This window comes from Apodemus sylvaticus, chromosome 2 (assembly GCF_947179515.1).
Source record: "Apodemus sylvaticus chromosome 2, mApoSyl1.1, whole genome shotgun sequence".
In the NCBI taxonomy this organism is placed as follows: domain Eukaryota; kingdom Metazoa; phylum Chordata; class Mammalia; order Rodentia; family Muridae; genus Apodemus; species Apodemus sylvaticus.
Genome location: NC_067473.1, coordinates 53,808,981 through 53,833,975, shown reverse-complemented (window position 1 = coordinate 53,833,975; position 24,995 = coordinate 53,808,981). Strand labels below are relative to the sequence as shown.

The following is a 24,995-nucleotide window of genomic DNA, read 5'->3' as shown; positions in this document are numbered from 1 at the left end:
TTATACAAAAAATGTTTTATTTACTGTTCGTATTCTTCTCACACTGAGCCCCTGACCTGGAACCCAGCCAGCTTCTGAGGCATCCTGCTGTCTGGTTCTTGAATGTGGGGCACTATGAAAATGACTAGACATTGTAAAAAGTGGGGATGCCCCCTCCCACCAGATTCAGAAGTTGGAAGCTTTCTTGCCTGGCTGAAGCTACAGAAGCTTCCCAAGGTAAGAGGGTTCCCTTAAATCAGAGGGTCCATCCCCGCCAGATGGACATGAGGAAAAAATATCATGTCTCTCAGAAGCCTGGAACTGAACCAGTAGTCTCTCACCTGAGACTGAACTCAGAAGGGGTGTGTGGTGTGTGTGTGTGTGTGTGTGTGTCTGTATGTATGTGTTTGCTGCAGTTTTAAGGTGCTAACCAGGAAGAGGTTGGCTTAGTGGAACTGAGATATGTATGTAGGGATAGAACAGGAAAAGAGAGGATGTGTTTTGGGGAGGGCCACCTGTTGAGAGCAGTTATAGCCCTTATGGGAGTGGTCATTACAACTACCAGGAAGAGGAAAAAGAGAGTCCTGTCCCCACCTAGACAAAGGACAAATCACATGATAAACACTTTTGGTCTGAGAGTGCCAGAAAAAAAGCACTCATTGGCACAGAAAAGGGCAACCAGCCCTCATCTGCCAGATATGGGCTTGGTTACCTCACAGACCACCACAGCCCACTCTGGGTACACCACTCCTGCCTCTGCCATTCCTGCCCTAGTACAAGCTCCCTTGGAGACTAACACTGCTAGTCAGACTCTAGTCGGTAGGCAGAAGCTGGGATCCTGAGCCACAGAGTCCTGATTCTGACATGAGGCCTATCAGTGGCTGCATTCAGCTGGTTTCCTTGGTCTGGCTGCTTTAGCCAGACATACACAGCTCTTCTAGGCAGGCACCTGGCACACAGACTCTGTCAGATGAGACCCCAGAGGTATGCTCTCAGGAAGAGCCATTGAAAGGTGTGCATTTGTCTTTCCCATCTTAGGACCTGCTCTGCAGGCTCAGAAGTCCGAGTCTGCATCCAAGAGCTCTGCCTCCATTAGGTTAGTGCGGGAATGAATGGATCCCAGCCCCTGGAGGCGGCCCTGAGCCCAGCCCCGGGGGGCTGAGGCACCAGGGAGAAATGGATCTTGATGGGGACTAGGCTCTGGGCAGAAGGGGTTGGAGACTAGAGTCCAGGCTCCCTGTCGGCAGGACTCCCCTGTTCCCCAGGCATTTGCAGCCACCAGACACTTCTGCCGAGGCAACTGAGGCAGCCGCGGAACTGCACTGGGGGCAGGAACAGGGGCAGAGTGGCGAAGCTCGGGGGCTGGCCCCAAGGGGCACACCTCCTTCTTCCTCTTCCTCCGCTTCTTCTTCCGGCCCAAACGCTTCTCTAACTCTGGGGAGATCTCTGCCTCAACCAGCCACAGGTTGGCTTGTTCTTCTGGTGGCACTGTCAGGAAGATAAAGAGCACAGCTTAGGGCTTTAGTCTGTTATTTCCGCCCTTCCCTCCCCAGAATCCCTATTCTTGAGTTCTGGGACCTGTCACTCAAGACTTCCCAAGCCTTGGCAGCCCCTTCAGATCCTCTGGGGCCTTTCCTTCCTTCCTCTAGTTTTACAACCCCATATATTCAGTCCAGGAGCTCCTAGCCAATGTGTCCACCCACCCCTTCTTCTTGCAAAAGACAGAACCCTCATACCTGGAGTTGCCACAGGGGTGACAGACACATCCTGGGGCAATATGGCTCCTCTCCGAGCAACCATTTTGGTGACATGCTGGGCCCAGGCAGAAGAGACATCAGCTGAGGGTTCATTGAGGTCAAAAGCCAAACCCGCTTTGGGGATGAAAGGAAAGAATGAACAATGACTGACCCCTCCTTATGTAACGCGATTCATCTTTCCTAGCTAGTCCTTTCCACTGCGGCTGGCAGAGAGATTCCACCCTGTAACCTGTGCCCATTCAAAATCTGAGTGGAGCAGCCTCCAATTCCCAAAAAGTAAACTTGAGATCATAAGTCTAGTACCAGCATCCTGACTTACTCTGGCTCAGAAAAGTCACTGGAGATGGCAGAGAAGAAGGTAGAGGGAACAGAGTCCTCAGAGAACTGCAATACCATGAATAGGCCAAGAGAGGAAAGGGGGTAGAGGTGGGGGATGGGATGAGACACGACAAGGCACCCAAGATGGAGTGGAGTGTGAGTGAGTGCCTTAGTCCTCAGTTGTCAGACAGTCCGTGTATCCAAATGGAAATCGGCCTGGTACTATGGAGGCCAAGTGTCTCAGCAGGACAATATACTGAGGCTCACCAACAGGTCCATCATGGGAGACGGTGTGCATGCTGAAGGAGAGCTCCTGGCCCGGGTTCTGCAGCAGTTCACGCCGCTTAGAGAAGGCCTTGGCAATCATCTTGCTCTTCTTGATTCTCTTGGGTTCATCATCACTGTGCCCAGTCAACCTGAGAACAGAAGGGGTGGGGCTGGCAAGTGCAGGAATAGCTTCCTTTTAAATTTATCGAAAGACCTGGGATCTTTCTAGGTTTAAAGACCTGGAGTCAGGAGGATTCAGGAGCTGAGGCCTTCACAGCAACAAAACCTGCCTAGAATACAGGGCTCCTGTGGCCCCTCCTTGAAAAGCACTGGTTCTCAATGTCCCCTAGAGGGCGGTGGTGAGCTGCTAAGAAACTAGCCATCCAGACTTGCTTTGGCAAACACTGTCCCAGTCTGTTTTAGAAAAATGCTAAGACAAGGCCCTCAAGAAAAGACATGAAGCTGAGGGTAAGAGAAGAAGGACAAGATCAGACGGCTGCTGACCCCACCTGCACCAGGTGCGCCTCCAGATGAGCAGGGTGGCCTTGGTCCAGACCCAGGTGCTCATGGCAATGCCAGTGCCAAACATGGCAAATAGATTGATCTTCTCCACCAGGAGGCTGGGACGATTCTTGATCTCACAGTCAGGAATGGGCTTCTTGGTAGGCAGCCCGATGGTCACATTGGCTTGGCATCTATGATGAGGGATGGTCAACAGCTAAGGCTATGAGAATCCAATAAGAGGACACCCAAACATAAATCCATTTAGGAAAGATATGAGTCCCGCTGCGTGATTCTTATGGTATGGGTGCTGAAGGTGGAACTCCACACATGCTAGACTCTACCATTGAGCTATACCACTAGCCCCAGTGACATGCTTTGGAATCATCTAGAGAGCGTTTATCCACTACTGCTGTCTGAGCCTCACATCAGACTTCTGGGACAAGAATCCAGCATCACTGTGGATTACAGATTCCTCGACTGAAAAGGGGAAACTTAAGAATGAGCCAAAAGCAAACAGGGCAAGCATCCTTCCCCCCTATTTTATTAAACTTTTCTTTAGATGTATCTATATTTATGTGTCTGTTTATGTCCTGTGTGTGTATGCCACTGATGTCCAAGTGCTGGCAGAGCCCAGGAGAGGGTGTTAAATCCCTGGAGCTGGAGTTACAGGCACTTAGGAGCTAGCAGGTATAGCTGCTGGGAGCTGACCTTGGGTTCGATGGAAGAGTAACGAACGGGCACTCCTAAAAACAGAGCCATCTCCCCGGCCAGTGTCTCCCTTTTAAAGGAGGTTTTAACCATGACCCCCAGCAGCAGCAGGCATCCTTTTAGCAGTGGAGATGCCTCAGGTGCCTTGGTTCACCTTTACTGAGATACAGAAACACTCAAGCACAACTGGCAGACTTGTCCAGGTTCCTTCACTGTCCAAGGGCCTCCTCCAGTGCAGTGACTCAGGGAGAGCCACAGACGATAGATGGCACACAGATCACAACCAGGCAGAGGCACTTGGGTTGGCTTCCGAACAGTGGCAGACACACAGGACATCCTGCCCAGGCGGTGCAGACAGACATGTGAAGTTGAACAGCAAGTTGAAAGCTAGTCATATCCGAGGCAGGACAGTGGAAGACCACAAACAGATGCAATGCTACATTGTAGCTGAAGCTCCAATCCTAACCACTCCTGCAACCAAACCCAGGGCCCCTCACTCACAGCACATAGTCCCGGAAGCTACGCTCCCACTCAGCCTGGTTGAAGAAGTCATAGAAGTGGCAGCTGAAGGTGATGAGCACAAAGCCAAAGGCCAGGAAGCCAAAAATGCCTGTGGAGTTGAGGGGCAGGATCCGTTACCAGAACAGACGTGGTAGCAGCACCGGGGAGGAGGGCAACTGCCCCTCCTGAGTACTGAAAACAGCTGAGTCCAGGGTGACTACATGCTGGGCTCAGGTCAGGAACTGTATCCTCCAAAATAAATCCAGAAGGTCCTAGGGGACTATGGGAGGCCACAGGGTAGCAGTCTTGGCACTGACCTGGGTTCTCCCACTTCTCAGAGGGAGTTGTCGCCTCCACTATCACTACACCTTGGCTATGTCCCTGAATATTTAACTCTCCACACTGTTTTTCTGCATCCCAGAGGCCCCAGCAGGATTCAGTGTTGAGATGGCCACAGTGCCCAGGGCAGCACTCACCCAGGCGCAGCATGGTCTCGTTGATCTTACTGGCTGCCTTCTCACTCAGAAGCCCAGGGTGGTTGCTCTTGATGGAGAACAGAGTCATAACCCCTAAACACACAGAGAATTCGGGCATTAGCAGGAGAGAAGACACTCTCCTGGGAGTGGGGGTGGGGGACACAGCGAGGGAGGCCCCATGGCACTGGAGTCCTATGACTAATTACACCCACCCTGACTTAAAGCTTGGGGAAGCAGAGAATGAGAGAACAGTTATTAGCAAATGTGCTGTGGGCTGTGGTAACTGGGACAGAGCCTAGACAACAGTCAAGGACAGAGAGAGGAAACCAGGTCAAAGCTATTCGGATAGAAAAAGCATGAAACAGAATCAACAATAGCATTGCCCAAGAGAAATACATTGTGTGACATATAAAAAAAAATCCCAAATTTTCTAGTAGTCACATTTAAAAACTATATAATCTTACTACATTTTATAAACCAAATATATCCAAATAGAACCACCTCCGTATTCTATACAACAAATTATTAGTGATTTATATTCATATTTTTCTTTCCTTTCTTCATGTTAAGTCTCAAACACATCGTGTGTTTTACACTTAAAAAGCATCTCAGTTTGGCCTCGTTTCAACATCCATGGCTACTGGTTACCGTATGGGAGGCACAGATGCAAAATATACGCCAGAGGCTCAGATGCTCTGCCAGAAAGGCGGGGAAGAAGGCTGAACAGAAGGTTGACAGTTCAGTGGGAGGAAACCAAAACTGACAAAGAAAACCAAGTAAAATGAGCTGGAAACCACGGCAAATCACGGGGTGGCAGATTGAGACGGGGAAATTAGGGACCAGGAAATCTGTATATGTTATGAAAACTGTTTGTGTATGTTAGGGGTTGGCATGACTTGGAAACCAAGCTCCAAAAATATGACAAGTCTATATAAAACTGGTGTGAATGCACATAAGCAATGGTCCCAAGATGATCTGTGCGAGCGAGCGAGCAAGCTAGGTGTCCCAGGGCATTCCATGCAAGTACCTCCTGACGAGGGGTAGGAAAGAGCATCTGGAATCCAGCCACGTTCCCCTCAAAAAAGCCGAGACCCTTGGTCATGGCTTTGGAGGAAGAGGTACACTTTTCTGTCCTCATAAAAGGGCTGTCTTGCCTATAGGGCCATCTTCTATATCACACCAAGGTTTAGGTGGATATCAGAGGAAGGCAGTGAAGCTGGAAGCTCCCATCCCGACTTCCACAGAGCAGGTGCTCAGCGCACTGTTACCTAGTTGGCCCTGGCCAGTCACTCACCTCGGATCAGGAAGTAGCCTCCCACAATAAGCACCAGGCCAATGGGGGCCAGGACAAAGCCAGCACGGTACCGATAGTTCTTGTAGCCCACAAAACAGATGCCACTCACGGAGTCTCCATCTACCTGTAGCAGGAAAGGGTGGAAGGGATAGTTAGTTGTGACCCTTCCCCCAAGCTCACCCCATTCAGGTCCCCATCCCCCAACCACCATACCTGAGCCACAGCGAGGATTGCCACAGTGAGGACAAAGGGGAGTGACCACGTGAGCAGATGGAAATAGGATGTCTTGCCCGAGAGAGGCTGGTAGGTGGTGCCCAGGGCTTTGAAGGAGGTGTGCCAGGCATAGGTGAGGACCACGAACCAGACGACTCCAGCCATCAAGGCATAGTACACGATGACAAAGATGATGACACAGGACAGGGTCTCGCTGGAGCTGTGAAGATGCCGGGTGTCACTTGGAGAGCCACTTTGTATTCTTCCTACTGGGCACTCCACCCTGTCCCACCCAGTCCTAGTCTACTAAAATGTAGAGGGTCCCCAGGAATTGAGACACAGGTCGGCTATGAAGAGGCTCTAGGGTACATCTCTAAAGAATCACAAGTCTCAACACTGAACACAACAGGGCAGTGCTAAATCCCACCCATTATGGCCACCTTCAAGTCCAAGCCCTTCCTTCTGTGGAGAACGTGCATTACAGTCTTTATCCTCCCATCTTCACCTCTGGGTCCCCAAGATACTTACGTGGGCTCCCCAAATCTCATGGTGCCATCTGCTCGGCAAACAATCTCCCGGCGGGCACCATCCATGAACTGGGCCAGCCAGCCAATGCTGCCCACGAAGAAACACGCATTGACATAGAAGAGAATAACCGCGGGGTAGCGATTGGAGTTCCGCCAGTCAGCCACAAAGGTGGCCTAAAGGGAGAAGCGGCCATGCAGTGAAGTGAGCGTCTGTTCTGCTGCAGATACCTCGATCTCAACCCAAGACCCCTCATAAGCTTCTGTGGGTCCCCTCCCAAGCCATTTCATTTCAGAGTCCCTGCTCCTTGGGCCATCAATCCTGTGCCTTGCCATTAAAGCATGGCTCACCAGTGTGAAGAGCGTGCAGAGGCCGGTGACCGCCCCGAAGGCTGCGATGTAACTGTGCATGTCCTGGTGCTCGGCCTCGGTGAACAGCGGGTTCTGGCACTGGACCCCACAGCCCTCCACGTCCTCGTACCAGCTCTTGGGGTTGTCTGTTCGCACCAAGGGCGCCTCGCACTGGCCTGAGCTGTTGAACTTGATGTTCTGTACCTCGTTCTGACAATGGAAGGGCAAAGAATACCGCGGGGAGGTAAAGCAGGGTTAAGGATGTCTGGGAAACTGGGCAAGAGCAGATGTGCTGGCTGGAGGCCCACGCCGCTCAGGCTCTGCATCCTTGGGCAAACTGACTATTTCATTCTTCTCATCTGAGAGGGTAGCCCCTACCACACAGGACCCAAGTGTTAGATTAATTAAAGGGCTAAAGTTCTCGTTATCCCTACAGATGTCCTCTTCCATTCCACACTGCCTCACACCTCTCTGTCTTCCTGCTTCTTGTTTTGTTTTGTTTTGTTTTGTTTTGTTTTGAGTCAGGGTTTCTCTGTATAGCCCTGGCTGTCCTGGAACTCACTCTGTAGACCAGGCTGGCCTTGAACTCAGAAATCCCCCTGCCTCTGCCTCCCAGAGTGCTGGGATTACAGGCGTGTGCCACCACTGCCCGGCTGTCTTCCTGCTTCTAGTGCTTCATGTGTATGTATATATGCTCAAGTTAAGAGAGAAGCCTCCACAGAGACCCAGCTGTAACAAGGGTTACAGCTTGGCTGTATGGTTCATTGGTCCTGCCTCTGTAGGCGCCCTAGGAGAGACATCTCTGGCTCTCCTGCATCCAGCACAGTGCTGCTCTGTTCCAAGGCTAGACTACCCTCTCTTGTCCCATACGACACTTACTGGGCAGCCTTCAGGGAAGTGGTCCGGTGTGCAGCGCAGAAAGTCAGGCCATCCTCGCTCCCGCTCCACAATGGCACAGGGGCCTCGGGTGGCCTGGCAGAGGGTGCGGCTGGGCAACTCCACTCGGTCATTCTCACACTTGGGCATGTAGACAGCACACAGCAGGGGCTGGATCACGGCCCAGCAGCGGGGGGCATTCCGGAGGCCTGGGAAGTGGAGATAGCATGGGACATTGTGGCAAAGACCCTTCCTCATTGGCCCACTGATGCAGTTGTAACCCCTGCCCCTAAGCCACCTCTGGACAGGCAGCCTTTGTGCTGCCTCGTGCACTACAGGACCCTGAGCACCCCTAGACCCTGCTCTCTAAATGCCAGCAGAACCCCAAAGTCATTGTGACAACCAAAAATATGCACCCCAACTCCAGGCATGTCAACTAAAAGAGGGCTGGAAGGGGAGGGCCAGAATCACTGGGCCTGGTCTAGCTCTTTCAAATATAATTTTGTTATATTTCTATATTTTATTTTATGTGAGGATGTTTTGTCTGCATATATTTAGCATGCATACGGCTGGTGTCCTCAGAGGTCAGGGAGTATATTGACTGCCCTGGAAGGGGAGCTACAGATGTTGTGAGCTGCCATGTGGGTGCTGGGATTCAAGCCGGGTCCTCTGCAAGAGCAGCAAGTACTCTTAACTGCTGAGCCATCTCGCCAGCCCCACACTGTCTAGTTCTTGATTAGAGGTTGCTTACATGAGTGCTTTATGCGAGTCAAACTTGCGGTCCATTCACTAATGTGCACCACTATAATAATTCTGTTAACATTCTTAAAAACAGCTGCCACTTTTGAATACCCAGCTGAAAAATGGTAGGGCCTCTGATTGAGAATCTCAGGTTGGGATTGTCTCTTCAGGGTGTTTTCTAAACCCTTCTGTGTCTCTCTCCTCTAACATGGAGGGGTTGTGGGGCCCATTCACCTAAACCAAGAGATGTCTCCCCATGCCCAGTCCCAAGAGCCCTTTTTCACTCTTACCAAGCTGAGGCAGAGAGAGAAGAGATGGGGGCTTAAGAAGAGGTACTCAGAGGAGCCAGGAACTGGAGAGCCAGAGGAGGAAACAGGTCAGATGGAGGGAAACAGAGGAGGCTCTGTCCAGTGCAGAGGGAGGAAAGACGCTGTCAGCACAGAAACACAGACATCTCCCCAAGCCCCAACCTAGCCTAGGTTTGACCAGCTCACCCCAGGAGCTCAGAGTGCCCTGCTTTTCTCCCTCATGGCCCCTCTAAAATCGCCCCTACTTTGGAAACACCAACACTCCAGGCAAGTTGTACTAGGAGAATCTTCTGAGAATGCAAGAGCCGTTTTGGATAACTGTGCCTCTGTCCAGTGGGGCAGGTCACCACTCTCTCGGTGGAGAGTTGACAATAGAGAACAGGGGTAAGGAGTAAGGACATTGTGATCAGTCTGCCTGGGACCCGATCCGGAGCCACCATACCCCAGCTGTGTGGTCTTGTTATCTCTAGCCTCAGTGTCCTCATCTGTAAAATGGAGACGACAGATCTACCTTGTGCAACACTGGGTAGAGTGGGAAATGGCACAGTCTATGTGTTTGGCACAGCACCTGTCAGGCACTGTGTCCTTGAGAGAAAGACTAACTGCTTTCCAGTGTGAGCCTAGTCTTAAGCTTCACAGCTCCAAGAATATTCCAAGGTGGCAAGAGTTCCTGCCAGTTATGAAGCAAGTCCTCAGGAAACAGCTCCTCCTCTGGTGCAAGTCTCAGTCACTTGGGAACCTCAGTCACCTAGAGGGAGCACCCAGTCCTGGAAATTCTGAGCCAGTGGGGTTAAGTGGAAAGAAAGCACAACTGGGAGGCCATTGTGAGAGAGCTGTGCAATGTGTCTTGACTTGTAAGGAAGACACGTCTCCACTGACACACCATGAAGTACAGGCAGCCTAAGAAGGAAATGCACTTAGAACTTTTTTTAAAATATTTTTTTGGTTTTTTTCAAGACAGGGTTTCTCTGTATAGCCCTGGCTGTCCTGGAACTCACTCTGTAGACCAGGCTGGCCTTGAACTCAGAAATCTGCCTGCCTCTGCCTCCCAGAGTGCTGGGATTACAGGTGTGCACCACCACCGCTGGGCCGCATTTAGAATTCCTGAACTACTGAGTAGTCAAATTGAACAACACAGGATGTGTATAGATATACCTCCCCATGTGATCGAATGACTGAGTGGGGGCTGTGGCTAAAGGCTGCTGCCCAGCATCTAGAGAGAAAAATTAGAACTCATATTGCTAGGCCGGGAGAGGATCCAAATGCAAAACTAATGCGTGACTTCTATTTAATGCAAAAAAAAAAATTTAAGTTAAAACAAAAAATAATTGTTTAAATTGAACCACTACAAATTGAGGGCTGTCTGCTTAAGTGCAGATGGGGAGCCAGTGAGAGGGCGCAGTAGGGAAAAGAGCTTGCCACAAAGGCTTACAAGCTGAGACTGAACTCTGTGTGGAAGGACAGAACCAACTCCCTTGAGTTGTCAGATGATTGGCACATGTCTACCATGGCACATGACACAAATGCATGTGTGCATACATTCAAACACACACACTCAAACACACACACTCAAACACACACACACACACACACACACACACACATACACACACATGCAATAAAATTTTGTTTTAGGGCTGGAGAGATGTCTCAGCGGTTAAGAGCACTGACTGCTCTTCTGCAGGTCCTGAGTTCAAATCCGGGCACCCACATGGTGGCTCACAACCAGCTGTAATGGTTGCCTTCTTCTGGTGTGTCTAAAGACAGCTACAGTATACTTACATATAATAAATAAATAAATCTTTTTAAAAATTGTTTCAAAAGAAGATGGGACTTCTCTTCATCTTGAATATGGTAACTAGTTATACAATACTATACTTTTTTGTTTTTAATTCTTTGATCATTTTTTACAGTTCAGTTTTTTTTTTTTTTTAATTTTTGGTTTTTCGAGACAAGGTTTCTCTGTATAGCCCTGGCTGTCCTGAAACTCACTCTGTAGACCAGGCTGGCCTCGAACTCAGAAATCTGCCTGTCTCTGCCCCTCAAGTGCTGGGATTAAAAACATGCGCCACCATGGCCTGGCTACAGAGACCAGTCTTTATCCCCATCCCAGTCCACCTTCTGACTGTTCCTCATTCCATACCTCTTCCCCCCAATACTATACTTTTTATAAGAAAGATTTTAATAACATACAATTCTGCACTTTTGTCCAAATTCACAAAACTATACAACAAAAGGAGCACGGTGCTGGGTTCTAGCTCAGTTGTTCCCATGCTTGCCCAGCTCACATGAAGTCCTATGTTTGATCCACAGCACCCCCTGAGCCTGGCCTAGCAGTCCCTGCCTGCAGGCCCCGCCTGGGAGACGGAGCCTGGTGACAAAAGTTCATGCTCATTCTGGACAAAAACACATAGAAAGTTCAAGGCTAATCTTGGATATATAAGACCTTGCCTCAAAGTGAGGAAGGTAGATCTTATTGAATGTTTATTGAATAACACGTTTAAAATACAAGAGAGGGAAAGCTACCTGGAGTATTTATTGTAAGAAACATCAAGCAGGTTTTTTTTAATATATTTTTTCTGGGTTTTTTTTTTTTTTTGTGACGCTGTTTTCCCCCCATTCTTTACTTTTAAATATTTTATTTCATAGTTAAAAAACAAATTCTCCTAGGAAAAATAAGGTTTTGTTTTGATGCACACCTTTAATCCCAGCACTCAGAGGCACAGACAGGCAGATCTGAGTTCTAGCCCAGCCTAGTCTGCAAAGCAAGTTCTAGGACATCCAGAGACAAACAGAAAAAAACCTGTCTCGAAAAACAAAAACAAACAAAAACAAAAGCAAAATGTTTCATTTTGTTTTTGTTTTTTAAAGACCAGAGTCTTACTATGTGGTTCAGCTGGCCTGGAAATCAGTAGCAGATCAGGCTGGCCTGAAATTCACAGAAACACACCTTTCTTTGCCTCCCAAGTGCTGGGATTAAAGGTTTGTGCCAGTTAGTCTAGCAAAAGACAATGAATCTTAAAAACAATGAAGGAGCCATCTAGGGGAAATTTTATTTAATCCCAATCTCACATGAAAGACAATTCCAGGGTTCTCTCACGAAACCTAGAGTCCATTGACTTGGTAGACTGGCTGACTCCTAAGTCTAGGGGATCCTGCTGTCTCTATTCCCAGTGCTGGCATTACAGCAGTGTCCATTCATGTCTAGATTCCTATATAGATGATGGGAATCTGAACTCAAGTCCTCACGCCTACACAGCAAGCGCAGTAATCTCAGCAATCTCGGCAAGCACAGCACAGCGCAGCACAGCACAGCACAGCGCAGCACAGCGCAGCACAGCAAGCACAGCGCAGCGCAGCACAGCAAGCACAGCAAGCACAGCACAGCACAGCGCAACACAGCAAGCACAGCACAGCACAGCACAGTAAGCACAGCACAGCACAGCAAGCACAGCACAGCACAGCAAGCACAGCACAGCAGGCACACACAGCACAGCAGGCACACACAGCACGCACAGAACAGCACAGCATAGCACAGCACGCACACACAGCACGCACAGCACAGCACAGCAAGCACAGCACAGCACAGCAAGCACGGCATAGCACTGCACAGCAGGCACACACAGCACAGCAGGCACACACAGCACGCACAGCACAGCACAGCATAGCACAGCACGCACAGCACAGCACAGCACAGCACAGCACAGCATAGCACAGCACAGCACAGCAGGCACGTTTCCCACGGAGTTACACTTCTCTAGCTGCAGTGGCTTGAATGAGAATGGCCCCCATAGGCTCATATATTTGAACACTTGTTGCCTAGTTGCCAGAATTATTTGGGAAGGATTGGGAGGTGTGGCCTTGTTGGAGGAGGTGGGTCAGGGTCAGGCTTTGAAGTTTCAAAAGCCTACATCATCCCCAGTTAGCTTTTTCTCTTTCTCTCTCACGCTTGTAGATCTTAATGGCTACTGCTTCAGCCATGCCTGCCTGCCTGCTGCCAGGCTCCTTGCCATGATGACCATGGACTCCAACCCTCCAACACTCTCAGCCCCAGATAAATTCTTTTCTTCTATAACTTGCCTTGGCCAGTTATCTTATTACAGCAATAGGACAGTAACTAAGACACTAGCTCTATTTCGTTGTTTGTTTTTAAGATGGGTTTCTTTACATAATCTTAGCTGGCCTACAACTCACTAGGTAGTTCAACCAGGCCTCACATGAGCGAGCCTCCCAAGGCTGGGATTTTAAAATCATCATGACTGGCTTTGGAAAAGATTTTTTTAAACCTTGAGGTGAGAATGACCTTTTGAAGCATCTCTCTCTCTCTCTCTCTCTCTCTCTCTCTCTCACACACACACACACACATATACACACACGCACATACACCAAACAAACAAACAAACAACAAAACCCTTAAAGCTATAAAAGGAACACATTAAAAGAAAAAAAAAAACTCCAGAAAAAATATCTGATAAATTCGATAGAGTAAAAAGCAAAATCATGGGGACAGAGAAATGGCCCAGCAGGTAAGAACACTTGCAGCTCTTCCACAGAACCCAAGGTATGTCCCAGCACGCACATCAGGAGACTAAAAACCACCTGTAGCCCCAGCTCCTGGAGACCCAACTCCCTCTTCTGGCCTCTGAGGGCTACCATGCACATGTGATGTAAGCAGACATAAATAAAAGTAAATATTTTTTTAATCATAAGAAAACTAATATACTGGGAAAATATATTTCTTTTTTTATTATTTATTTATTTATTTATGTATTTATTTATTTATTTGGTTTTTTTCGAGACAGGGTTTCTCTGTGTAGCCCTGGCTGTCCTGGAACTCACTCTGTAGACCAGGCTGGCCTTGAACTCAGAAATCCGCCTGCCTCTGCCTCCCAGAGTGCTGGGATTACAGGCATGCGCCACCACCGCCCGGCTTGGAAAATGTATTTCTAATACATATCAATGGAAAAAAGACTAATCTCCTTAAATGCATAAAGCTCTTCCAAATCAATAAGCAACACATAACCCTGTAGAAAATGGGCAAAGGCAGAAGAAATCACACAGAGAAGGAGCGTGTGGCTTTTAATGACATAAACCATCAATCTCACTCTTAACATGATAAATGCAAAATAAATGAGACATAACATGTTACCCTTTCAACTAATAAAGATGAAAACATTTGCAAAATACTGACCCATTAAGCATGTGGGCACTCCTATAGATTGTCAGAGGTAACGAATACTGCTACATCTTGGGGAGACCACTTAGCATTATCAGAATTTTACAGCAATTTTACTTCAAAAAAATTTGATGATATATAGGGTTAGTCTTGATAGTACTCTCTGCAGAAGCAAGAGAAGGAAAAACAGCTGGAGTCCATATCCTACATAGATTAGCCATAAAATGCACACATCAGGGGCTGGGATGTAGCTCAGTGGTAGATCAAATGCCTATTACATACAAGGTCCTGGGTTCCAGCCCCAGCACAAAGTGCATGTGTGCATGTACACACACACACACACACACACACACAGAGAGAGAGAGAGAGAGAGAGAGAGAGAGAGAGAGAGAGAGAGAGAGAGAGAGAGAGAGAGAGCAAAATCAATACAATACAACACAGGGCTAGAAAGATGGCTCAGCAGTTAGCACAGAGCAGGGCTTGAGTCCCAGCACCCACACAGCAGATCACAACCATCTCCAGTGTGTACACAGTGGATACAAATACACACAAGGAAAATACCCTGTGGTGGTTTGAATAATGATAGCCCCAATAGGCTCATATATGTAAATGTGTGTGGTTCCTAGTTGGTGGAACTGTTTGGGGAGGATTAGGATGTGTCCATGTTGGATATGGTATATTACTCAGGGTGTGTTTTAAGGTTTTAAAGCCCACTCCATTCCCAATTAGCACTTGTTCTCTCTGTCTCTCTCTATCTCTGTTTCTCTCTGTGTATGTGTGTGAGTGTCTGTCTGTCTGTCTGTCTGTCTCTCTCTCTCTCTCTCTCTCTCTCTCTCTCCCCCTTATGGTTGTTGTCCCAACCTCCAAGTTCTCCTCTATTACTCCAGCACCATGCCTGTCTGCCTGCTGCCAATGCTGATCGTAGACTCACCTCCTGAAACTGTAAGGAAGCCCCCCAGTCAAATGCTTTCTTTTATAAGTTGCCTCAGTCGTGGTGTCTCTCCACAGCAATAGAAAAGTAACTAAGACATATCAATACCACACAAAAAAAGTTTAAATACACAATAGAACACAACTCAGAACTGAACCATGTATACTAAAATGGAATAGAGTCCAATGTGTGTTGTTAAATGAACACAATTGACTGGGACCTGGGGGAAGATGAAGGACAGCCAGCAATCTGTCACACATATTTATTTATTTATTTATTTATTTATTTATTTATTTACTGGGTTTTTTTTTTTTTTTTTTTTTTTTTTTTTTGGTCTTTTCGAGACAGGGTTTCTCTGTGTAGCTCTGGCTGTCCTGGAACTCACTCTGTAGACCAGGCTGGCATTGAACTCAGAAATCCACCTGCCTCTGCCTCCCAAGTGCGCCACCACTGCCCAGCTGTCACACATATTTAAAAGAACACACACACACACACACACACACAGCCAATATTCATGGCTGCCTCTGAGGGAAAATGGATATGAGCCAGCAGAAGTGAGGTTTAATTTGTTTCTTCTCAACATGTACCATCTGCCCCTTAAAGCACTGCATGGTGACACACGCCTTTAATCTCAGCACTCAAGAGGCACCGGCAGCCCAGTCCTGGGACCCTTACTCTTTAGTTATATTTGCCTTTGGCATTGTAAGACATAGCCAAGGCTGACCTTGACCACTTGCTCCCTAGGCCTCCATCTCCCAAATGCTGAGGTTACAGCTGCGCTCCACCACATCTGGCTTTTGCTTTTCATGGGGTTTTTTTCCCTTTTTGTTTTAGACAATTAAGTTAAAAATAAAATACAGAAAAACATATATTATTAGGACAAGGAAAACTTCCTAGGGAAGGGAATGAATCCAGAAAGAAAAAAGTTGTATCTATTCATTTTTTAATTTTTTAGAAGATGTGTGTGTGTGTGTGTGTGTGTGTGTGTGTGTGTGAGCTCAAGTGTGGTCAGAGGAAAACTCGCAGGAGTTGGCCTTCCTTCCACCTTGTGGGTTCTGGGAATGGAACCCTGCAGGCTTGGCTGCCAGCACCTTCACCCCCTGGACCATGCACCAGCCTTATTATTTATTTATTTTGTTCATTTATTTATTTACTTAGGGGTGGGTGTCTCACTATGTCTCTCAGGCTGGCACTGAACTCAGGATCCTCCCAGTTCATTCTCCAGAATAACTGGAATTACAAGCATTTACTACCACACCTAGTCCTTTTTAATTTTAATAAAATATGAAACAAAAAGAAAACTAAGAACACAGTGCTATAATAACAACAACAGCAATAATAATAGCATATGTATGTTTTTATAATCATGGAACTTTAACATTTATTTACTTTTTATTTAGTTACTGAGACAGGACCTCACTGTGTAGCCCTGGCTCACCTGAAACTCACTTTGTACACCAGGCTGGCTTTAAACTCATGGAGATCCACCTACCTCTGCCTACCAAATGCTGGCATTAAAAGGCTGTGTTGCAGTCGGGCGGTGGTGGAGAACACAGAGAGAGAGACAGAGAGAGACAGAGACAGAGAGGGGGTGGCTCACGAACAGCCCAAGCTCTTCACTTGATGCTATAAAATAGAAGCTCTTAGCTTGTGGTTTACCTAGGATTCTTGTAATGCTAGCAGAGCAGTGGCTCCGTCTCTGTGGAATCTCATCACAAGGTATTTCAGATCCCGGAAACACCGTCATGCTCATCACCACCTCCCAGTGCAGTGGCTACCCACTTACTACTTAGTTACCGTGACCTCTGACTCCATCCATGTGCTCATATGACAGGACCTCATTCTCCCTAGGACTGAAAAGTATTTCATTCTGAATTGGCATCGTGATTTGTTTGATTTTTCAGAGAGTATCACTATGTAGCTCTGGCTGGACTTGGACTCACAGAAATCTATCTGCCTCTGCCTCTGCCTCCAGAGCACTGGGATCAAGGGCGTGGGCCACCACACAGGGCATGTTTCTTTTTCCATTCATCAGCTGACGGATGCTTTGGTTGTTTTTAATGTCTTAGCTGTGCAATTCTTCAGTAAGCAGGAGCACGAAGCTGACTTCTCAACCCTGTGACTTCACTCCCCCTGGACACATATCTAGGAAAGGGGTCTCTTTCAGAGGAGGAGCCTCTATAGAGATATCCACAAAGGGCAAATTAATTTCATACACACACGCTCTCTCTCTCTCTCTCTCTCTCTCTCTCTCTCTCTCTCTCTCTAAGGGGTCCCTTTTCTTCTTCAAATTCTCACCAGCACATTGTTTAATATTTTTACATTAGCCATTCTTCCTGGGGTGAAGTGACATTTCACTGCAGCTTTGAGTGGCGTTTCCATGGTGATCAGTAATCTGAGTGTGCTGTCAAGTGCTTTTTGGCATACATCTTCTGTCATTTCTTTTTTCTTTTTTTTTTTTTTGTAAAATTATTTATTTTTATGTTATGTACATTGGCGTTTTGGCTGCGTGTATGTCTGTGTGAGGGTGTCAGATCTCCTGGAACTGAAGTAAGCCACCATGTGGTTGCTGGGAATTGAACCTGGGCCCTCTGGAAGAACTGCTGAGCCATCTCTCCAGCACCCTGTCATTTCTTTTAAGGGTGTCTATTTAGATCCGCTGCCTCCTTTTCAGACCAGCTTGTTTATTCTCATTTGGCTTAGTTTTTATATCAAGTGAAATGAGTTCTGAAGTTCTTAGTATATTCCGGATATATGATCCTGCACGTTGTTTTAAATCCCATGTACTTTACTTTATAGATTTTAAAAATACTATGCTAAGAGTGTGCGGGTTCCAGCTGTCAAACTGGTGAGGACCATGTTGTAAAAGCATGGTGACTAAACCAACGTGAAATGGACAGAACAAAGATCCAGAAGATCCCACAGAAACACACACACACACACACACACACACACACACACACACCACTCACTTGATTTATAGCAGAGTAGTAGAAAAACGGAAATTGATTTTAACAAATGCTGTTGAAAGCTCTTAAAGAAATCAACTCCAGATGAATTATGTGCCTAAAAGTGACTAGGAAATCTATAAAGTTTCTCATAAAAGAATAAATTCATGATTAAGGGAGAGAAAAAGGACTTTTTTCTAAATAAGGTACAAAAAAAGAATGAATCACAAAATGTTTGATAAATGACTACATTAAAGTTCAAATATTCTGTTCCACTGGAGACAACACACAGAGGAGAGCATGAAAGAAAGCCATGAGAGTATTTTTAACACTCACTAAAACAAAACGTTCATATCCAGCATATATGAAGAATTCCCATCAATCTAACGGAAACGTCAGACAGTCCTCTAGGAAAATAGATCAGTAATTTCAGCAGATACAAGAGAACTCCAATTGGTAAACAAACAATTGCAAAGATATTAACCTTTACACGCAATCAAGGAAATGCAAATTATAGTAATAAGGACTAATGGTTTAGGTTCAAATCCCAGCATGGCAAGAAAACTCAAAATTAAAATCATACTTGAGAGGCAGAGACAGGAGGATCTCTGTGAGTTTGAAACCAAGCTGCTCTACAGAGTGAGTTCCCGGACAGCCAGGGCTACACAGAGAAACCCTGTCTCGAAAAATCATTTAAAAATGAAAACTGGGTGTGTTTTCTGTGCTTGCATACTACACACACACACACACACACACACACACAATTTATTTGTTTATTTTGAAATTGTGTGTGTGTGTGTATCAAACTATCTTCAAACTTACTATACTTCTGTCTTAGCCTCCCAAGTGCTGGGTGGGACTAAGACATGCATCATAATGTACACACACACACACACACACACACAGAGAGAGAGAGAGAGAGTGTGTGTTTTTAATTGCCCTCAGCCTGTTTTGAAAACAGCCAGAAGGAAAATTTTTCCAGAACTATCCTTGCAAATTACCCACCATCACCAACAACATCCCAACTTGAGGTCTAAAAGACCAGTAAGAAATTCCCCCCAGTTTTCCGGTCTTTTTCCTGCTGCCTGGACCCTGGCTCGGCCACAGAGCCACACACACATCCATGTACACACACACATAGCAAGACAGTGGTCTAAGAGTCTGTGTGCTGGCTCTCAGGGACCTATCCCCTCACCCGCTGCAGGCCTCTCTTACTAAACTAGATTTGTCCGAGGTGTCCCCATGGCCTGGCCGCTGTTTGTCTGGTCAGCTTGGCATGCATGGTAGGAGATGTTTCCAGCTGTAATGGGGAGACACTGAGTGAGTGAAGACGCGCAAGTCCAGAGACGGGAAAACCACAGGAGAGTCCTGAGTTCTAGACACACGCAGAAATCAGAATGACCTAGTTAGAGACTTCTTCACTCGCAGATTTGCTAATCTGAGAGAAGGAAGCATATAGTAGCCTGTTCTCTACAGAAACTCTTTCCAGATCTGCTACAGAGCCTCATGTAGATATCCACTGACCATCTAACACACAAAGCTGTCCTCACCACACTTCCATCCTCACCCTACCTCTACTACCAGTAGAAAGGAAGGGCACCATCATCCCTGGCATCTCATGCCTCCTCCTGCTCAGTTTGGCCTCCAACGCATCCGCTGCCTCCGACATTGTAATCTTCCCAACCTTCAGCCTGTTACCCCCATCCTGACCACCATCACCTCCCCCCTAGACTATTTCATCCACGTCCTGAACAAACAATCAGGTTGGAGTTTCTCCCTTCTCTCTTGTGGCTATTTTATATAGCAACCCCTGTCCCTCAAATGCATATGTGTTCACCCAAGTGTGTATATATACAACACATATGCAGGTGCCCACTAAGGCCAGAAGAGAGCATTGGATCCCCTGGAACTGGAGCTATAGGCTGCCATGAGTGGCCAGATGTAAGTGGTCAAGAGCCCCATGGTAACACACATCTAACACACAAAGCCGTCCTCACCATACTTCCGTCCTCACCCTACCTCTACTACCAGAGGATCTTACATAGGTAAGATCCTGGGAATCAAACCCAGGATCTCTGCAAGACCAGTGAATATTCTTAACCACTGAACAATCCTTCAGCTCCTTCCCTGTTTTTGGAGTCGAAATCTTGAGCTTTAGACTATCTATACAGGTTGACCTAGCACTCACAACGATCCTCCTATCTCAGCCTCCCAAAAGATGGAATTATGAGAATGCATCACCACACCTAGCCACACCTGGAAATCTTTCCAAAACGCAGATACAATTACATTTCTATCATGGGCTCCTTGGCATCTTTTGATAGATAGCATCTTAACTTACTAAAGGACGAGCCTTTGCATTCTAGACCCCTGAGTCTTACAGTTCTGCTTCTAATGCACCTCGCTCCAGTTCTATGCCATTATTATATTTCTAAGCACTACTCTCTGTTCATCTAAAGCTTTTGCCTCTTCCCAGTCTTTGTCTCAGCTCCCTCGGCATTCCTGTTTATTTCTCAGGTCACCACTGAGACATCGGTTTCTCCAGGTTTCGTCCCTTGCTCCCCAAAGCTCTCCGTGTGCCTTCAGCACCTACAATGTCACCATACTTTTCACAGGTACCACCAGCACCTACTTAATTGTCCTTCCTCCTCTTAAATTCAGAGAGCTCATTTCCGCAATCTTCGTCTTGATGTACCTGCCCCAGGATATGATGTGCTCAGTACAAAATTGGCTGAATGTGTGGACTCAGGCTGTACGCTCAGCCCAGAGAGGCTCTGAAAAACATGGAGACTGAATCGCTATCCTACAAAGGTGATGATGAACATAGGCTAGGATATCTGTATTACCCACAAAACCGCCTGCCAAAGTTAGACCATGTCTAACACGAAATCAGGACCTATAATTCCAGACAGGACAAACACTGGCTCAAACCTGCCTGTGATTCTCACATTCAGCTAGCTCGCTCTCACCCTGCCCATCTACTGATCCAGCCTGTGCCAACACCTGCTTCCAGTCCACACACAGAGAAGAGGGAAAGCTATAAAGGAACAATGGACAGCGCAGGAATGAACTCAGTGTGACCCAGAAGCTCTGGTCTCAGAGCTTGTGACCCTGTGTCACCGTGATTAGGCAGCAGCGAGAGACCAAAACCTGAACAACCAGCACATGGCTCGAACTTTCGGACACTCCTGCAGCTCAGCAGCCACTCTTGGGCACACGTGGGCTAGGAAAGGTGTACCCCTTCCTCCTTGATCTGATATCAGCTTCTGCCAGGCAACTGTCACCTGGGAGAATTCAATCATAGGCCTTAATGAATCAACTCACAGACAGACAAAGACAGACAGACAGACAGACACACACACACACACAGGGAGAGGGAGAACATCCTTTCAGCAACACAAACTTTGATGATTATCTTGCCCTGAGAGATCATTAGTTTTCATATAGCTGCCTCCTAAAGTCAAGTCTCATCTCAGGTGATGTTCAGAGATACCTTATTGAATATTTCTTTTCTTTTTTTATTCTTTGGTGGGTGGAGGGGGAAGGGGTTGGTTGGTTGGTTGGTTGGTTTTTTGGATTCTGGCTGTCCTGGAACTCACTCTGTAGACCAGGCTGGCCTCGAACTCAGAAATCCACCTGCCTCTGCCTCCCAGAGTGCTGGGATTACAGGGTGCACCACCACTGCCCGGCTGTTTGTTTGTTTTTATTTGAATTGGTTTGGTTTGGGTTTTGTTTGAGACAGGGTCTTACTATGTAGCTCTGGCTGTCCTGGAACCGGCTCTATAGACCAGGCTGGCCTTGAACTCAGAGATCTGCCTGCCTCTCCCTCCTGAGTGCTGAGATTAAAGGTATGTGCCGTCACACCTGGCTGAATCATTTTTTTTTAAATTGTTTAGTAGTGAGAGGGAGGGGGAAGCAGGAACATGGGTGCCACAGGGCACACAGGGGCATCACACGACAGCTTCCGGGACTCCGGTTTCTTCTCTCTTGGGTTCTGGGAATGCAGTTCAGATCATGGGATGTGCACAGCACCTCTACCTGAGCCACCCTGGGGCTCTTAATCTTTCTTTCATGCTCCTTTTTCATTCTGACAGCCTCATGCACATATATAACTTTAAAGACCTCAATTATATTCCCTCTGTATAGCCATTCTTATATCTTCTATACTGCATTTATGCAAACATATTATCATAAGTGTACATATGTGAAATCACACTGACCTTACATTATAGTAATTTATGGATTTTTCAAAGCTACTGTTGGTTACATATAGTTTCTGCCTTAGATTCTGGCTTTAGATTCTAAGGTTCTCGACCTTCCTAATGCTGCAACCCTTTAATACAGTTGGTTATGTTGTAGTGATCCCCCCCAACCATGAAATTATTTCATTGTTACTTCATGACTGTAATGTTGCTACTGTTATGGTTCATAATGCAAATATCTGTGTTTTCTGATGGTCTTAGACAACCCCTGTGAAAGGGTCATTCGACTCCTTCCAGAGGTCTCCACCCACAGGTTGCTTTTATAACCTTTGCTCCATAGAATACAATTCCACTTCCTGGGAGCCCGCCATCCTCCAAGTTCCTGCTCCAACATCTGCATCAAGCCAAGAACCTTAGGACCTCAGGCATCACTCAGCTACAGCTGAGATCTGGCGCAGTCAAGTTGACAACACACCTCAGCCTAAGACAGTCAGCCTGTGGATAACACTAGCTCCCAGTAGGAGTCTCACCGTCTCAGAGGAAGAGCTAAGGCTAGGCGACACTGTCAGGCCCTCTGGTTTAATCCTGGCTCTCCATTTTCTTTTCTTTTTCCATCAAGGACAGCTTTTACATCACACTGACGTGGGGGTGCAGGGTAGGGATGAGGGATGGGAAAGTGACAAGGACCGTTCCCTCCCCAGCACCCTACATGCTCTCAGTCCAAATGGGTGGCAGGCAGGTAGACAAACCATCCTAAATAACCTAGGAAGGACTGTTTGACGTGGTTGCTGTTTTCAGGCTCTGCCACAAAGGACCCTGGGCCACTGCGGAAGGTGCCCACAGGCTCTCAACACCCTAGACTTCCTCAGCACACACTGGCATGAGGTTTCACATTGCCAAAGAGCCACAGACAACTGCTTAAACTGTCTCCTTCCTTCTTAACCCGAGTGGATCAGAGTTTCCATTTTTCAGATAAGGAAACTTAAACGTGTAAAAACAAGACAAAGATCATTGGTTCCCTGGACCGATCTAAATCAAGATTACCAGGTTTAGTTACTACAAAGGGGACTTTTTTTTTCCTTTACAGAATTTACAAGTTTTCCTCACCCCTTCCCTCCAAATCCTTAAATGTCTTCCACCTTCATCCTTTTCTTTCTTCTCTCCAACTCAGATTGCCCCAAGGTCTGAACACTGCCCAGAATCCCCGAGGACTGTTGCTTCACTTCTTCTCCCTTTGCTATAGCTGAGAGCTCCCTCACCGCCTCACATCCCCCTAACCCCATCGTTACTCTTTGTGACCCACCGGCTTCCCTGGTCCCTCGCCCCCACCCCTTCTCCATCACGCAGGGTCCCCTTCCCACACGCAACCTATCCCAAAAGTTCCAGACTCGTTCTTCCAACTATCCCGGGTGCAAGCCGCGCCCGCCCAGCGGTTGAGGCCTCTGAGCTTTTTCTTTCCGTCAGTGTCCCGATCCCATCAACTCCGCGTCGCAATCCCGACTCCCGCGCGCTTACCGGACCAGAGCACGAGCTTGTCGTGCGCTTCCTCCTGCGAGTCCGAGTCCCCCGCCAGCAGCGTGGTGGTGGCTCCGTAAGGCAGCGCCGAGCCCAGGCACACGTTGTAGCGCAAAGGCTCGCAGTGGGCGGCCCGGCCGCAGTGGCTCAGCAGCGGCGGCGGAGGGCTGGTCACCGGCGCGTTCCTCCTCGCGCTCCCGCCGGCGCTGCGAGGCCCAGGCCCCGTCGCGTTCCCGCTCAAGGCCGCCCCCCGGCCCGGGCCCCCCAGCAGTACCAGCAGCAGCAACTGCAGCAGCCTCTGGGGCGCCAGCTCTGGCCCACGCATGGGGCGGCCAGCGGCCATGGCCAAACCGCCAACTCAGCAGAAGCTGAGGCGCCCCCGAGCTCCCCGGAGTCCCCTGGCCACACACACGACCCCGGGGGCCGCGGAGGCTACTTAGGCGACCGGTGCGCCCCGAAAGTCTGGGGCCAGCTTTCGCCAGGCGCCGCGCGCGTCCGGGCCCCTCGGCTCCCAACTTTGCAAACTTTGGAACCCGGGCCCCATGTTGAGCAGCGCAGGCCTGGGCCAGGATGCACGGACCCCGGACTCCCTCGCCTGGCGATCGCAGTTGTCTTCAACCCTGGGAACCCTCTGGGGCCCCGATCTCCAGCCCCATTCCCTCTCCCACCATTAAAACCAACTCCCAGCCCCTCGATGGAGGCCAGGCGCCGGTCGGGGGGTGCGGGAGTGGATCCCCGGCTCCGCCCCCACGCCAGCCCGCGGCCCAGCAGCCACCTCCGCGCGAGCGCGCCGCAGCCCCCTGAGCTCTCCCTGCCGACTACCGGGCTTCTTTGTTGCTCTAGCTGGCCCTGCTCACTGGAATGCACGGGCCTCGCGGAGCCAAGCCCGGCCCCCCTCCGCGGAGACTGGGGGAGGGCCTGGGCGAGGAAGACTAAGGGGAGAGAGAAGCTGGAGAGGAGGAGTCCCAGCTTCGGCGGCCTAAGCGCCCGAAGGGGCTTGGGTAGGGGTATAGGAGAACCTTCACCCACCGCAGACCCTAGCCATGAGGGGGAAAGATGCATGCAAGTTGAATCCCAGAGCTGCTACGAGGCACTTGACTGAATCTTTAGTTGATCCTAAGGTTGTTTGATGTGACTTTTAGGAGAGGACATTTTTCTAAGTTTAGGTTGGCCCGGGGACGCCTAAAGCAGGCAAGAGTTTTCACCCATCCTTGCCCAACTCTCCAGCCCTGCTAATCTTTCTTGCTTTTTGTTAGATCTTTCAACTTTACCTAGAACCCTGGTGAGGAAGAACCGCAGTTTGGGGATTTTGCTCCTTCAAATTCTTCCTGCTTGAGATGTATGTGGGGAAAGGACCTCGGAGTCACACAGAGTAGCTGCTGATACCTGCGGGAGCAGATGTCTGG

At 48.2% G+C, this 24,995-nt stretch overlaps 1 protein-coding gene across 1 annotated transcript; it reads right to left on the bottom strand.

Moving 5' to 3' along the window:
• On the bottom strand, window positions 1-24,452 carry Smo (smoothened, frizzled class receptor). The gene is made up of 12 exons (XM_052173358.1): window positions 23,590-24,452; window positions 7,772-7,977; window positions 6,893-7,102; window positions 6,546-6,718; window positions 6,018-6,237; window positions 5,805-5,928; window positions 4,511-4,603; window positions 4,035-4,143; window positions 2,831-3,016; window positions 2,322-2,470; window positions 1,716-1,850; window positions 1-1,467 (listed from the first exon to the last, which is right to left on the bottom strand). Exons 1-12 carry the CDS (start codon window positions 23,930-23,932, stop codon window positions 1,034-1,036), a joined length of 2,382 nt encoding a protein of 793 aa, XP_052029318.1. The 5' UTR covers window positions 23,933-24,452; the 3' UTR covers window positions 1-1,033.
• Between the last annotated feature and the right edge of the window lie 543 nt (window positions 24,453-24,995).

Bases quoted from the DNA above. Each gene is read 5' to 3' on its own strand.
- Smo (XM_052173358.1), bottom strand. From the start codon at position 23,932: ATGGCCGCTGGCCGCCCCATGCGTGGGCCAGAGCTGGCGCCCCAGAGG. The intron at 5,929-6,017 runs GTATGGTGGTTG...TTCCTGCTACAG, and splicing joins CAATCCTCGCTGTGGCTCAG to GTAGATGGAGACTCCGTGAG. The intron at 4,604-5,804 runs GTGAGTGACTGG...CTGTGTGTTTAG, and splicing joins AGGCTACTTCCTGATCCGAG to GGGTTATGACTCTGTTCTCC.